The sequence below is a fragment of the Cyprinus carpio genome, chromosome B17 (assembly GCF_018340385.1).
Source record: "Cyprinus carpio isolate SPL01 chromosome B17, ASM1834038v1, whole genome shotgun sequence".
NCBI classification, from domain to species: Eukaryota; Metazoa; Chordata; class Actinopteri; order Cypriniformes; family Cyprinidae; genus Cyprinus; species Cyprinus carpio.
Window position 1 is genome coordinate 20,065,733 of NC_056613.1, and position 15,152 is coordinate 20,080,884.

At 38.9% G+C, this 15,152-nt stretch overlaps 1 protein-coding gene and 1 non-coding gene across 2 annotated transcripts in view; both read left to right on the plus strand.

Moving 5' to 3' along the window:
- The first annotated feature begins 392 nt into the window (after positions 1-392).
- eprs1 (glutamyl-prolyl-tRNA synthetase 1) overlaps positions 393-15,152 on the plus strand; it is an 18,203-nt gene continuing 3,443 nt past the window's right edge. Inside the window, exons 1-28 of the mRNA XM_042742701.1 lie at positions 393-545; positions 2,328-2,412; positions 2,497-2,596; positions 2,682-2,838; positions 2,920-3,053; positions 3,246-3,346; positions 3,459-3,585; positions 3,810-4,002; positions 4,087-4,258; positions 4,354-4,587; positions 4,681-4,765; positions 5,175-5,234; positions 7,789-7,899; positions 8,016-8,152; positions 8,491-8,698; positions 9,591-9,703; positions 9,802-9,919; positions 10,010-10,399; positions 11,174-11,386; positions 11,570-11,815; positions 11,908-12,159; positions 12,240-12,508; positions 12,811-12,855; positions 12,966-13,182; positions 13,549-13,621; positions 13,713-13,792; positions 13,878-13,979; positions 14,094-14,249. Coding sequence (XP_042598635.1) covers positions 503-545; positions 2,328-2,412; positions 2,497-2,596; positions 2,682-2,838; positions 2,920-3,053; positions 3,246-3,346; positions 3,459-3,585; positions 3,810-4,002; positions 4,087-4,258; positions 4,354-4,587; positions 4,681-4,765; positions 5,175-5,234; positions 7,789-7,899; positions 8,016-8,152; positions 8,491-8,698; positions 9,591-9,703; positions 9,802-9,919; positions 10,010-10,399; positions 11,174-11,386; positions 11,570-11,815; positions 11,908-12,159; positions 12,240-12,508; positions 12,811-12,855; positions 12,966-13,182; positions 13,549-13,621; positions 13,713-13,792; positions 13,878-13,979; positions 14,094-14,249 — 4,221 coding nt within the window. The 5' untranslated portion in view covers positions 393-502. The remainder of the gene's footprint in view (positions 546-2,327; positions 2,413-2,496; positions 2,597-2,681; positions 2,839-2,919; positions 3,054-3,245; positions 3,347-3,458; positions 3,586-3,809; positions 4,003-4,086; positions 4,259-4,353; positions 4,588-4,680; positions 4,766-5,174; positions 5,235-7,788; positions 7,900-8,015; positions 8,153-8,490; positions 8,699-9,590; positions 9,704-9,801; positions 9,920-10,009; positions 10,400-11,173; positions 11,387-11,569; positions 11,816-11,907; positions 12,160-12,239; positions 12,509-12,810; positions 12,856-12,965; positions 13,183-13,548; positions 13,622-13,712; positions 13,793-13,877; positions 13,980-14,093; positions 14,250-15,152) is intronic.
- On the plus strand, positions 12,584-12,718 carry LOC122140304. Its single transcript, XR_006156979.1, has one exon. It is a non-coding gene; the product is annotated as a small nucleolar RNA SNORA47 (small nucleolar RNA).

Genomic DNA, 15,152 nt, shown 5'->3' on the forward strand with positions numbered 1-15,152 from the left:
TTAGGAAGCATATTGATTTACATGTTTCTTTTGCTGAATTGCATACAGGGAAATTCTCATGATTGCAAATTTATCTCACAATTGTGACCATTTCTATTATATTTAAGATTTGATATTTTTAACTTCATTTAACAGACTGTAAAAAAAATAAACATAAAAATTACAGACCTGAATTACAAAAAAGGATCATTCACTGACATTGCGTATTTCCCATGTAGTAAAAGCGAAAGGTGCCTGGAAAGTTCTACAGAACGTTACTTTATAATTTTAATATTGTACCTTATTATTTTTCTACATTATGCCTTCAATTTCAAAAGAAAGCGACACACAATAACACAGCAGCACAGGAAAGTGTCCGGAACCATAGTTCCAGGGTTCGCTGTTTCCCGGCTCGTTCTACGCGGCGCGCTCACAGCAGGCGGAGCTGAGCAGCTTTGTGGCTTGAAGTAGTTTGATGCTGAAAGTGTGACAGGGCCATTCCGAGCAGACCAGGAGGAACGACATGGCGCTAAACCTGACTATCAACAGTAGCAACCCACCTCTAGGTAAATACACTTGAGATGTGTTTAATATACTCTAATCTACAATGCATTTTGCAGCTGAGCTCGCTCATCGGCGCAGTGGACTGAAATGCAGAGTATCCTCGTGCCATCGTGGCACATCTAAAATTACCCGTGTCTCTCTCCCACCGTTTAATTGACTTCAACTGCTTTAATTGTTACTAGATTAAAAACGAGAACGATGACAGTAGTAGTAGTTTGGTACTGCTTTAGTATAAGTGAATCAGAAGTATAATTTGTGTGTTTTTGTGAGCATGACGGAGTTTTAAAGGTTTGCAGACACATACAGGGAAAAACGAAGAATCTGTTTGAGCTTCTTTGATTTATGTTGATTTCAGAGGCGTTTCATCATGTTTTTAAGATAGAAAAATGCTAATAAAGCTGCTGAATGACCTTTATTGTTGGCCAGATGAATGGAAGAGCGCCACCCAGTGCTGGGAAAGAGTGTCACTGGATGATGCAAGTCATTTGAAAGATCCGAATCTGTTTACCCCGCACCTGTCTTTGAGCAGCAGGATTATGGGACTCTTTTGTCAGACATATTTGTTTGTATACGTGTGTAATCATTATTATGGGCTCATATGATGGAGTAAAATCTGAAATTACATGGCCGTGCTTACTAATATGTGTGCAGAACCAGTGGGAACACAGAAAACTGTAATCAAAATGGGTGTGACTGGTTTTATGCTCTAATTGAGTGTCTAAAAAAATTGTGGTCAGATGTTAATTGTCAAACCGTTTTTTCATCATAAATGAAATTCTGAACCTTGCATTTATGCATAAAGCAGAAAATATTAATTTATGTAAGAGCTGTATGGATGTTTCTCAGTACACTTAATTTTAATAAATCTATATTAATAAGTTCTGACATTAGTGCTTATTGATACCGTCCAATGAGGTTAAGTGTTTGTTATTTGACTGTATAATGTGATGTTATTAATTCCTTCATGTTAATGTTGATACAGATAATAAATTAAGACACAGTATGGGCATTTAATGCCAAATATATTGTTTTTAATCATATCAAATTCAAAATAAACATTTAACAAAGCCTTAAACAAGTGGAAAGTGTATGTAAAAACAGTAAGACATTTAAATGCTAAAGTAAATAATAATAATAATAAAATAATAATTAGAAAATCTCATCATTGAATAAACTTAACTTATCACGTGAACGTTGAACTCTTTGACAAGTGCAAAAAAATGCATATAATTTCACTTCTATACATTAAGCTGGCTAAAAAAAATGTTTATAAAGGTTTCTTCAGAGACACTGAACTAGATAGACCACATCAAAGGTTTGCAGAGAATCTACATTGTCCAGTTTGAGCAGTTCGTTCTGATTTAATGCGATCTTATAATGAAAGCACATCTGTTTTTGTTTCATTTTAGGTTGGGCTCTTTATTTATGTTTGTTTGACCTCGCCCTATTTTCACAATTAAGAAAAAAAAGTGTACAGTATGTGCATGGTATTGTGACAGTTCGGTTACTCCAGCTTGAGGAGTATTTGTTAGTATGCTTTTTATGTATCCAATGCATTAGGCAATACTGTACACACAACATCGTAGTTGAAGGTTATTTTAGTAGTAGCAGTAGTATATTTTGTATGTATGTACAGTATACTATTAAGGGTTTTGGAAATAAATTGCCAAATGCAGGAGCATGTCATTTTCATTTTAGAGTTGTTTGCATGACTTTGCATACAGCAGGTACAGTATTAGATTTGCACTGATGGTTTTCTCTGTAATTCACCTCTCTGCCTGCAGGGGCGCTGTTGACTGCTGAACATGTGAAGGGCAGCGTCAATCTCTCTGTGGAGGAGGGCAAAGACACCATGCTCCATGTCTCTGAGTAAGTATATGGCCTTGGATACATATTTAAATGCATATGCATTCTGTCTTCTTTCCCATTGCTGCTATTCTGCGTCTCTTTCAGTCAGGTGCAGTTCAGTGACGTCAACTCCATCACGCGTTATCTTGCACGAGTGGCTCCGGCGTTGGGACTCTATGGTTCTAACATGATGGAGCAAACTGAGGTTAGATTTGCGAATCATATACTGTGTTTTCACTGGCTGTCTATAACAAATGACAAATATTTAATTGGTTTATGTTGACTTGCAGGTTGATCACTGGCTGGAGTTCAGTGCCCGTCGTCTCTGTGCTCAGTCAGATCTCTCTTCTGCTCTGGGGGATCTGGATAAAGCTCTAGCACTGAGAACCTTCCTGGTGGGTCGCAGTGTGACCCTGGCTGACCTCTGCGTCTGGGCAGCTCTCAAAGGTCAGTCATTTGGGTTTAAGATAAATTAGAAGTTTTATAAATAAATAGTTCTTAAAAGTCAGTTTGGTGCTTCATCCACAGGAAATGGTGAGTCACAGGCCAAGCCAAGCTCCTATCCTCATCTGTGCCGCTGGTTTTCATTCCTGAGCTCTCAGGTGCCATTCAGTTCAGTGGGCAGTAAATGGGCTAGCAAGATCTCTACCATCAAAGCCACTGTGAGTGTATTACCCACTGTAAATATGGTTGGCTATTGCGGTTTTATGTGTTCTGTTGGGGGGAAAAAGTTTGAATTTTAAAGTTTGACATTTATTCTACAGTTAAAATTAAAGTCAACCTGGCAAAATGTTGAACATTGAACATATCTTATGTTAATGAAGTTGTTAATTCATCCTAAACTATGTTTTTAGCCTGTGGAGAAGGAAAAAAAGCAGGATTTGGGAAAGTTTGTGGAGCTCCCTGGTGCTGAGATGGGGAAAGTAGTGGTGCGTTTCCCTCCTGAGGCTAGTGGGTAAGTAGCTTTGTCTATGCAATGAAGGTCAGTCACAATATACATAGTCTCTTATGTTCACCAAGGCTGCATTTATTTGATCCAGAATGAAGTAATTCTCAAAACTCCTCAGATACCTGCACATCGGTCATGCCAAGGCAGCTCTACTCAATCAGCACTACCAGCTCAATTTCAAGGGCAAGCTCATCATGCGCTTTGATGATACCAATCCTGAGAAGGAGAAAGAGGACTTTGAGAAGGTATGATATTTTGCCCCCTTTCATATAGAATTATGGTCTTTGTTCTTTATAAGTGACCCATTACCTCTAAAAAAAAAAAAAAGCTAGGGGTTTCCTTTCACTAATTGTGACAGAAAACCATATTTGAACCAGCATCTCTGGGATAAGCACCAAGCCTCAATACATGTCTACAACATGCACAGTATCCAGATATCCTTTGGCTAAGCTAGCACCTTTTGCTACAGGTCATTTTGGAGGACGTGGCCATGCTGCAGATCAAACCGGACCAGTTCACCTACACAAGCGATCACTTTCCCACAATCCTGCGCATGGGAGAGAAACTTCTACAGGAGGGCAAGGCCTACATCGATGACACTCCTCCAGATGTCATGAAACAAGAAAGAGAGCAAAGGGTCGAGTCTTGCAACCGCAGCAACTGTGAGCATCACAAGTACTGATCTTATTATTTTTCTTCATCACAGGAAATGTGATTTGTGCTGAACTTGTTGTCTGTCTTAACAGCTGTGGAGAAGAACATGCAGATGTGGGAGGAGATGAAGAAGGGCACAGAGTTTGGCCAGACCTGCTGCATGAGAGCAAAGATCGACATGAATTCCAACAACGGCTGCCTGCGTGACCCCGCACTCTTCCGCTGCAAGAACGCTCCTCATCCTCGCACCGGCAGCACTTACAAGTGAGTGAACATCACACATGTGGCATGCTATTGAATGTTGCCAGTGATGGCTCCCTCTAACTGATGTTCCTCTTCTTTTTCACTTCCTCCAACAGAGTGTATCCCACATATGATTTTGCGTGCCCCATTGTGGACAGTGTTGAGGGGGTGACGCATGCCTTGCGTACCACTGAGTACCACGACAGAGACGAGCAGTTCTACTGGGTAATAGATGCCCTTGGTTTGCGTAAACCGTACATCTGGGAGTACGCCCGACTCAATCTCAACAACACTGTGCTCTCCAAGAGGAAGCTCACTTGGTTTGTCGACCAGGGCTATGTGGATGGCTGGTTTGTATCCCCCTTGCTGTATTGACTTTATAGAAAAGAGCTCTTTTAGATTATATTTTTAAACTTCTCTCTCCTCATCTTTCCTTCCTGAAGGGATGACCCTCGTTTCCCAACAGTCAGAGGTGTGCTACGTAGAGGAATGACTGTGGAGGGACTCAAACAATTCATTGCTGCTCAGGTATGAGTTTTTTTTTTTTTTTCATATTTAGAATGACTTTTGGGAAAGAATTCAAAATCCTTATGCGACAAGGTTGTGTTACACACTGATTTTACCGTAGTAAGGGCTGTTATTTGGCATGGCGCTAGTGAATCCAATGTAAATCACACATTTTATAAACCGTACCGACAGCAATTTCATGTCACCATAAACTGTTATGTTTAAGCATTATAATTAATGAATTATTATTATTTAAAAATTGCAATTTTTTTCTGCTGTGTAAATAAGTCAGTCTTTTAATTTGTAATTTTTGTAAACTATATAGTTTTATCCACATGTGCAATCTTTACACTTCAGGTTTGTCTATTTAATCAAACTCAGTTTGATTCACATTCTTTTTTTGTTTTTTGCCCATTCCTCTCTGTCACAGGGAGGCTCGAGATCTGTAGTCAATATGGAGTGGGACAAGATCTGGGCATTCAACAAGAAGGTAAATATTAAAACCTTGCCAGGGTTCATCATGGCTGCACCTGATCTCCAGCTGGTCCTTGTCATCCCATTCATTCACTAGTTTAAGTTTAAGGATTTTAAACTGAACAGCTGAGGCTAACATATCTGCAATTTCCCAGTGATAGTCTGTCAAGCAAAACTTTATTTTGAAATTAATTTTCAAAACTTTAGCCTCTAAGCTAACCAGCCTCTCAGAGCGCTCACCTTTAGTGCTTTTCTCAGTCTTTCCCTTTTACATTTGCACGTCTCCCTCTCTCCCACTTTTCTCATTCTCTGTGACTAACTTACCTAAATGCACCTGCATTGTTGTTTTTTTAGAGTCAGAAAAATGAATATTATTTTTGCTTTTAATTGTGATTTCATGATTATTCAAGTCATATAACCACCATCTTTCAAAAGCTGCACACATGTTTGTAATGACACTGATCATCTGCACTTCATTTCTTGCGTCAAGCATGTCCAAAGCTCTTTAACACTGCTCATTACTGCAAGCTTCAACCTTCTCTTCTTTTCTTGGTTTGGCACCATTCATTGTCTCATCCTTTTCTTTAATAAAAGAGTTCTACAAAACATTATACTGTCATCATTTACGTAAATTTCCCTTTTTGGGTGAGTGATTCCTTTAAAGGGATTTTTCACCAAAAAATGCTAATACAAAAAAGTGTCTTTCCAAACCTAACCCCAAGACTTTTTCATCACTTTCAACGAAACCTGAGAGATTTCTTTCCCAACACTGCAAGCCCATGCCACTTTTATGTTTAAGAAGGTCATGAAGGTCTTGTAAAAATAATCCATATGAATCAAGCAGTTTAATCGAGACACAATCACAAATAGATTTAATTTCATTCACATAGACAATTATCAACACACAAACACAGTTCACAGAAACTTGAGCATGCTTGTTTGACATTCAAGAGTTTTTTCATGTTTTTTTTTTTTAATTGTCACACAAGTACGGTACATCTTCAGTTGACCGTATTTGATGTATGTATGTGCATACTTCTTGAAGCTTGAAAGTTGGGGTGGAATGGACTTCCAGTTTAAGTTCAGAAGAAGAAGGAGTTTTATTTATATAGCACCTTTCCACAGCTCACGGTCACCTTACATAGTGCTATACAAAACATTTGCACACCAACATACACAATACAAACGCATAATGCTACATATTCGGGAATGAGGTCTCATTATTTTAAAGATTAATAAAATCTTGCGGGTTTGGAATGACATGAGGGTTAGTAAATGATAACACTTCTCATTTTTGGTTGAACACTCCATTTAACACAATCAACCCTTTGTACTAATTTGTCTAAGAGCAGGAATGTTGTTGTTTTTATAGCCAGGAGCTATAAAGCCTCTTAATTTGTTCAGAGACATTATAGCCATTGGTTTAAGTTTCCTCTAATAGAGTTGTCTTATGATCAAAGTGGCCTGATTTAGATGATTGCGTTATCACATTGAAACACTTTGCGTTCTGTCTGTCTCTGAGCTCTGTGTCCCCTGCTCTACATTAAAGTGCATCTCACTCTTCTGTTTACAAGCTGCCAGTTAGCTGTAAAAAGGTACTCCTACTCCTCTTCCTCAAGTTTCCCCTGCCCCCTGCATTGTCTGTTCCTCTTTCCCTCTAACTTTCTATTCCCTGATCTATGGCTTTCACAAAAGTCCAGATTATTGTACTGGCAAAATATTTTTTTTCCCCAGTATGGATTCTTCACTCAAAAAATGAAAATTCTGTTTCAAAATCTTAACAAAACAAAGTTTGACCTTACAGAAAAAGCACACAGTAGTGCGTTAGGTCTGTCTGCACTGAGAATCATAATTCATTAAATAAAGACCAGGACTCAGGTTAATTTTACATGGAGTAAACAGTGAATATGACACAGCATAACTTGAAATCCAAGATTTCAAGTGTCTCGCTCATGCATGTCCTGTTGGACAGCCTGGTCTGTAATCATGCACCTTGAAATCATCTATGACACAGATTTCTTGTTTTTTTTTTCTTTTTCTTTCCCTTCTGACTTCCTCACATATGCAGCTTGTGTCTGTGTGTTCGTGCTATCGCTCATTTCCTCCGCTCATACAGCTTCTGGCAGATTCTATAGAAAGTGAAAGTTAATTTAGAACAATTCATGTTGTTCAGTCGAACTTAAATTAGCTTTGGCACTCCCCAGTGATACGTTTCAACCCTTTTGCTTTTGATTTATTTCTGAAACCCTGTTAATGATGATCAACTCCCTCATGTCCCAGTCAGAGAAAAGAAATACTTACGCTCTTGCTGTTGTAGTAAACCTACCTAAATAAGGGTTCCAAGCAGTTATGGGCATCAGTTATGCACCTCTGTGGCTGTAACAGTCTGTTCGGTGCAGTGTTTGGCTTTCTCTGCTCGTCATTTCACTCTTCTTTACCTGTCCTCACTCATTCGGTTTCATCTGTCGATTCATACAGAGCAGTGTGAGAGCAAAGAAGCTTTGGTGGTTTTATGTGGGCTGTTATCTAAAGAATTATTTTCTCCCCTCTTTCTCACCCTCCCTGTATAGGTCATTGACCCAATAGCCCCAAGATACACTGCCCTACTAAACTCGCAGGTCGTTCCAGTCTGCATTTCCGAGGCCAAGGAGGAGATGAAAGAAGTCGCCAAACATCCCAAGGTAATAAAAACCGCAATCACACACATCTAAAGAACTTGTCTGTGCCATAATAAATATTTTTAATAACTGTCTCAATCATTGAGAGACATGTTAAGTGAGTCACATCCTGTCTCCAGAATGCAGATGTGGGAATGAAACCAGTGTGGTATGGGCCAAAGGTCTTTATTGAGGGTGCGGATGCAGAAACTTTCACAGAGGGCGAGACTGTCACCTTTATCAATTGGGGAAACATCATCATCACCAAAATTCACAGGTAAAACGCTCAAAAACTGTTTACAGCAGACAAGCATAGCTTTAAATTTGAATTATTAGGGTGAATGAAAAGCAAGCAAAACACAATTTTCGTCACAGCTCCCTCCAAAAATATACATGCCCCCTTTTGTGCTCTGGCATCAACCCTTTTAAAATTTAAAATGACTTTTGCTTTGTTAATGTGTTTTTTTTTTTTTTGTTAATCCTGTGATGGCAAAGATTATCTTTTAGCAGCTATTAAGAAAATGTTTTACTTTTTTTCTTTACTGTCATTTTAGCTCAGTTTTATTGTGTCATTGCTGTATAAAGGTGAACTGAATTTTGTCTTTGTGTCTGCAGGGGTACCAGTGGAGCGATCACATCACTAGATGGTCGTCTGAACCTGGAGAACACTGATTATAAGAAGACCACTAAGATCACCTGGCTCGCTGAGTCCAGCCGTGCTCCATTTGTGCCTACTGTCTGCGTCAACTACCAGCACCTCATTACCAAACCGGTTTTGGGCAAGGATGACGATTTCAAGGCTTACATCAACAAGAACAGCAAGGTGTGGGACTCAAGTCTGTTGGGGTGTTGACTGTGTTTCTGTGGTAACACTTGCATCACAGTTGAGCAGATTTTTAGTGGCGTGAACATCAAAAAAAATCACATTCTTTCACTCTCAGGGCTTCTTTCTTTTGTGAACATTAATATATAATACATAAATACTAGGGGTGTAACGATTCACTCGTTTAATCAATGCATCGATTACAAACCCCGACGATGCATATGCATCAAGCTTGAAACATGGATTTTTTAATTGTGAATCATCGATTTCAGTCAGTAACCGATTTTAAACGCTAAGAATGGAATGAATCGCGATTTTCTATAGCGATGATGACCATAGCATTAACAACAACCTTGAAATAAGAATGCATTATAGCATTTTATTTTATGAAAATGAAAAAGGAGTGATCTCATGCTCATAGAACTTAAGACGTGCTGGGCTATATCTGCAGCTAAGCTGAATAAAAAGCAGAATGAACTGATGAAACATTAAGACAATAAACACAATAAATAAATAAAATGTATAAATGATGCAGTGCTAATTGACATTACAGTACAGAAACTATAAAGTATATTTTCTACCTTAATCTGTGCAGAAAATTTTAATAATTGTTTGTAGTGTATAATTTGCCATTAGAAAAAAATTATATCGTGGAAACTATATATATATATATATATATATATATATATATATATATATATATATATATATATATATATATATATATATATATATATATATATATATATATATATATATATATATATATATAAAAATAAGGATTCTTCGAGTAGAAGAACAATGAAAAACTAGAAGAAAATATTAAGTTTTAAACAATTGTGCATATATTGTTTAATGTTGATGTGTATTAAAATGAATCTTTTGTTTCCAGATAGAGGAGAAAATGTTAGGAGACCCTTGCCTGAAGGACTTAAAGAAAGGTGACCTCATACAGCTGCAGAGACGGGGTTTCTATATCTGTGATCAGCCTTATGAGCCAATCAGGTTACACCTCTTATCCACTCAGCACGAAGTGTTATGAATAATAAACTGTTTTAACTGTCTGTTTTGTGCTCAGTTTATAATTTGACCTCTTTGTTCAGCCCCCACAGCTGCAAGGAGAGTCCCTGTGTCCTGCTCTACATCCCAGACGGACACACAAAAGAGATGCCCACTGCTGGCTCCAAGGACAAGAGCAAGAGCCAGACAGCTGCTAAACCTGTGAGCACAAAATTGGATCATCTATTCGTTCTCTAAATTCCTAGGTTTCCAAATGTTGAAGAAAATGATCACTCTATTCATATTATTTAGGTGAAGGCAGAGTCTGTTCCTCTGAGCAAAGCCAAACAGGCTCCTGTCTCCAGCCCGACGCCGGCCACATCAGGAGACTCTTCCGTCCTATTCTCCAGCATTGCCGCTCAGGGAGACCTGGTCAGACAGCTCAAGACAGACAAGGCTCCTAAAGAACAAGTGGACGCTGCTGTAAAGCAGCTCTTGGCTTTGAAATCTGAGTTTAAACAACTGACCGGACAGGAGTACAAGCCTGGCATGGCTCCACCTACTTCTGCCCCAGCACCGAAGAGCTCCACCCCCACCCCTGCAGCAGGACGTCCAAGCCCTGTCTCCACCGGTTGTCCATTCACTCGTGTTTCTGAGCAGGGTGAGGTGGTCAGAAAACTGAAGGCTGAAAAGGCACCAAAGGTCTGTTTCCCTCACTGTTGCAAGCTGTCTACCTAGACAGCATTTTCTAGCCACACTTCTGTATATTAAGCATTTTCAGTTGCTTCTAATGGTCTGCATCATTGGGATGCTGTCTTAAAGTGTAGACACATTCTCAAAATTATGCAGGCACGAAAAAGCCATTGCTACAACCCTGAAGTTGTTCCAATTCTGCATCAGTTTCTTTCTTCTGTAGAACACAAAATATTTGGAAGAATGTTGGTAACCAAATAGTTGTTAGGCCCCACTGGCTTCCATAGTTTGGGGAAAAAAGCAATATGGAAGTCAGTGGGGGCCAGCAATTGTTTAGTTACCAACATTTTTCAAAATATCAAAATTTTTGTTCAGCAGAAGAAAGAAATGCAAACAGGTTTGGAACAACAGAATGTTAATTTTGGGTGAGCTGTCCCTTTACTAGTCTAGCATCTTCTTTGTAGTGTCACACAGAAGTAACTTTCAAAACAAGCTGCTTTCTCTCGATCCGGAATTTTGGTGACAAACTTGAACACAAGTAAAATCTGTGTTGGGAGCTTTTTTGCCCTCACACAAAACTTTAGATCACACCTTTTCCTGTTGAAGTGATGCATTTTGCAACACTATTTTGCAGAGCAGCGGTAAATGTGTCTGCACTTTAAAAGGTATAAGTAGTATAAACCAGGGCATCGTGACATCAGATGTCATGTCTGTTAGTGGGTAGTTTAGACCTGTCTATAACTGTGGTAAATAGCGAAATTGAATGTCTTCCTCATTTTACAGGAGCAAGTAGATGCTGCAGTAAAACAGCTCTTGGCTCTCAAAGCTGAGTTTAAACAGCTCACTGGTCAAGACTACAAACCAGGCATGGCTCCTCCCACAGCGTCTCCCCCAAAATCCGCCCCTTCATCTGACTCCTCCCCTGCTGCCATATATGGGCATGTGTCCGATCAAGGGGAGCTGGTCAGAAAGCTGAAAGCAGAGAAAGCACCAAAAGTAAGACCATAGTTGCATTTAGTTTCTATTGACATAATGAAACAATTCTTAAAATATATCAATAATATTCCATACGATGACTATTGTTATTAATAACAGAAAAATATTTTGCTGTGGTGATTTCAGGAAACACAGTGTGTAATTGTTTGTAAAGCAGCATGATTTTTATTCTTTCCTACCCAGGACCAGATTGATGCAGCAGTAAAGCAGCTTTTGGCTCTGAAGGCAGAATATAAGCAGGTAACAGGGCAGGAATACAAACCCGGAGCTCCCCCCGCTGGTGCTTCTCCATCCGCTCCAGCTCAGCCTGCCGCCACCACCACCCCTGCTGTGTCTGACTCCTCTGACAGCTCTCCTAAGGCTATTTATGATCGTGTCTCTCAACAAGGAGACCTTGTGAGGAAATTGAAAACAGAAAAGGCACCCAAGGTTTTAAACTTATTTCAGTTTTGCTTAGAATTTAAATATCTGATTTTCAAACAGTCATAAGTAGTATTTAACAATTGCTCATATTTTTACAGGATCAGATAGATGCTGCGGTAAAGGAGTTGCTGAGGCTTAAAGCCGAGTACAAGCAGCAAACTGGACAGGATTACAAACCAGGCGTGCCTCCATCCTCAGGCCCCGCCCTTGTGCAATCTAGCCCTGCCCCACTCCAATCTAGCTCCTCCCAGCCTCAGTCCAGCTCCTCCCCTCAGGCTCAAGCGCTGTTTGCAGACATAGCCCAGCAGGGGGAGCAAGTGAGGCGGCTTAAAGCAGAGAAAGCACCCAAGGTTGGTTCGCATTTGTTTGCAAAATATAATTATTAATGTGGCTTTATTTTTGTGCTCATGTGATTCTAATCTGTTTTTAGGAGCAAGTTGATAAAGCAGTGAAGACTCTGCTTGAGCTGAAGGGTCAGTATAAAGCCCTCACTGGAGAGGAGTACAAGCCTGTGACCACTCCAGGAACTTCAGGGAACACGGGAGGAGAAGACAAGAGCCGTAAGGAGCGGGAGAACAAGTCTGAGAAGCAAGGGGGAGGAGGACGTAAACAGCAGAAAGGAGGAGAGAAGCCTCAACAAGGTCAGGACTCTGGAGCTGGTGGAGCTGGAGATGGCCAGGGGCCAAAGAAACAGACACGGTGAGAGACAAAATCCCAATGTTAGCTGTCAGATACCCTTTATGTGGTTCCACAAGATGTTGATAACTATTCGAATGGAGACTTGAGAAAGTTTTGCAGTTGTTTTAGTACTGCCACAACTGGTTTCGTTCTCCAAGACTAAACCCTAAACACAGTCTGTACTGTCTGAATGTCTTTTTTTAGACTTTAAGCTGTGTTTATGAACACTTCATTAGAAGATATTCAGTTTTGCATTAAGGAAGTGTGGCATTTGCAAGCAGGAACAGTAGATTCACTCAATTATTTTGTGTTTCTCAATATAGTCTTGGACTAGAGGCAAAGAAAGAGGAAAACCTAAAACACTGCTAACCGCAACTACAATTTACACACATTTCACATGTGTTTTTCAGCCTTTTTTTTTTTTTTTTTTTTATTTTTTTTTTTTTTTTTTTTTTTACGAAAATCATTGTTTTTGCGGTTTTCAGGTGATCACCAAAGCTGAGATGATCGAGTATTATGATGTCAGCGGCTGTTACGTGTTGAGGCCCTGGTCTTATGCTATCTGGGATGCCATCAAAGATTTCTTTGACCGGGAGATCAAGAAGCTGGGTGTGGAGAACTGCTACTTCCCCATGTTTGTCTCTCAGGCTGCGCTGGAGAAAGAGAAGACCCACATAGCAGATTTTGCTCCGGAGGTGAGGAGATGGAAATAAAGGAATGAAAGGATTATGAGCAAGACTATGCTACGGATACTTATATATTCTTTATTAATATTATTCAGCAAGGATGCAATAAATTGATTAAACATCACAGCAAAGACATTTATCATGGAAAAGGATCACATTTTCACAAAAGATAAGCAGCACAGCGGTTCTTTTAAATTGTAATAATATGTCACGATATTATTGTTTTTACTGCACATTTTAATAATGCATTTTTTTTGTAATGGAAAATTGGAATGAGATATTATGGTGGATCATACCGTATGATGTAATATTTGGGCTTATCAGTGTGTGGAACTTCAACTCAGATTTGTGCGTTTTATCTGAATATGATTATAGGTTGCTTGGGTGACAAGATCAGGAAAGACAGAGCTGGCGGAGCCCATCGCTGTGCGCCCCACTAGTGAGACAGGTGAGCAACTGCAGCTGTATCTTACATGGACTGGATTATCATCTTTTTATTATCTTTTTAATAAATTCAATCCCTTCTTTCTTTGATGCAGTCATGTATCCTGCCTATGCCAAGTGGGTCCAGTCACACAGAGACCTGCCAATCAAACTCAACCAGTGGTGCAACGTCGTGGTCAGTTTAAGCCTCAGTCGTACACTTTTGCAAACACATCTCAATTAAAGGCCTGTGTCTTCACTTCGCTTTTTGCTTTTCTCAGCGTTGGGAGTTCAAACACCCCCAGCCCTTCCTGAGGACCAGAGAGTTCCTTTGGCAAGAAGGACACACAGCGTTTGCCACCAAAGAGGAAGCCGTAGAGGAGGTAAGATGTGATCTATCACACCTCACTCTCATAGCTCACTATTTACATACAGATCCAGAAGTAATTTTTACCATGACTCAGACCCTCATACTCTTGTATCCATCATGTGTGCAGGTTCTGCAGATTCTGGACCTGTATGCTCGAGTGTACGAGGAGCTGATGGCCATCCCTGTGGTCAAGGGCAAGAAAACAGAGAAGGAGAAGTTTGCAGGAGGAGACTACACCACCACTGTGGAGGCTTACATCTCTGCAAGCGGCAGAGCTATTCAGGTTAGCCTTTAATTTGTAAAACCTCTAGATACTCCTAATTTAAAGGGGTAGTTCACGCAAAAGTGGGTAATTACTACCCTCATGATGTTCCAAACCCATAAGACCTTCGTTGTTCTTTAGAACACATATTAAGATATTTTGAGAGCTTTCTGACCCTGCACAGACAGCAACACAACTGACAAGTTCAAGGCCTAGAAAGGTAGTGAGGACGTTGTTAAAGTAGTCAATAGTCCATGTGACATCAGTGGTTCAACCGTAATTTTATGAAGCTACGAAAATACTTTTTGTACGCAAAAAAAAAAAAAAAAAATGACAATTTTATTTCAACGATTTCTTCCGTGTCAATCAAGAGTGTGTAATTAATGACAGGATTTAAATTTGTGGGTGAACTATCCATTTAAATATTTATTTAGAAAAAAAAAAAAGAATAAGAATAAACTGTAGAGTAGGCCTGGGAATTGCCATAAATCTTCCAATTTGATATTATTTGCCTGACATTTCAATATGTGTTTCAATATCACATATTTATTTTAACACATTTAATGTTTAATAAATTTTGTCTATTGATGTCCTGAATGTTGATTTTTCTTTTGTGTTTAGCAACTTTAAATATTTAATTATGTAAATAAAATAATATATAATAAATGTAAATAAATAATAAATTAAAATTAAAATGTAAATAAATAATAAATTAAAATAAAAATGTAAATATAAATAAAATTTAAAAAAATATATTTTAAACAATAATTTTATAATAATTAATACAATTAATACTAATTTAAGTGTTTTTCAAATTAGTTTCAAAAAATATAAATAGTAAATAAAGTAAAAAAACATTCTCATCTGTTAATTAAACGCTTAAGAAAAAAACAAACGTTTACATAAGTTGCGTGTTATACAAGC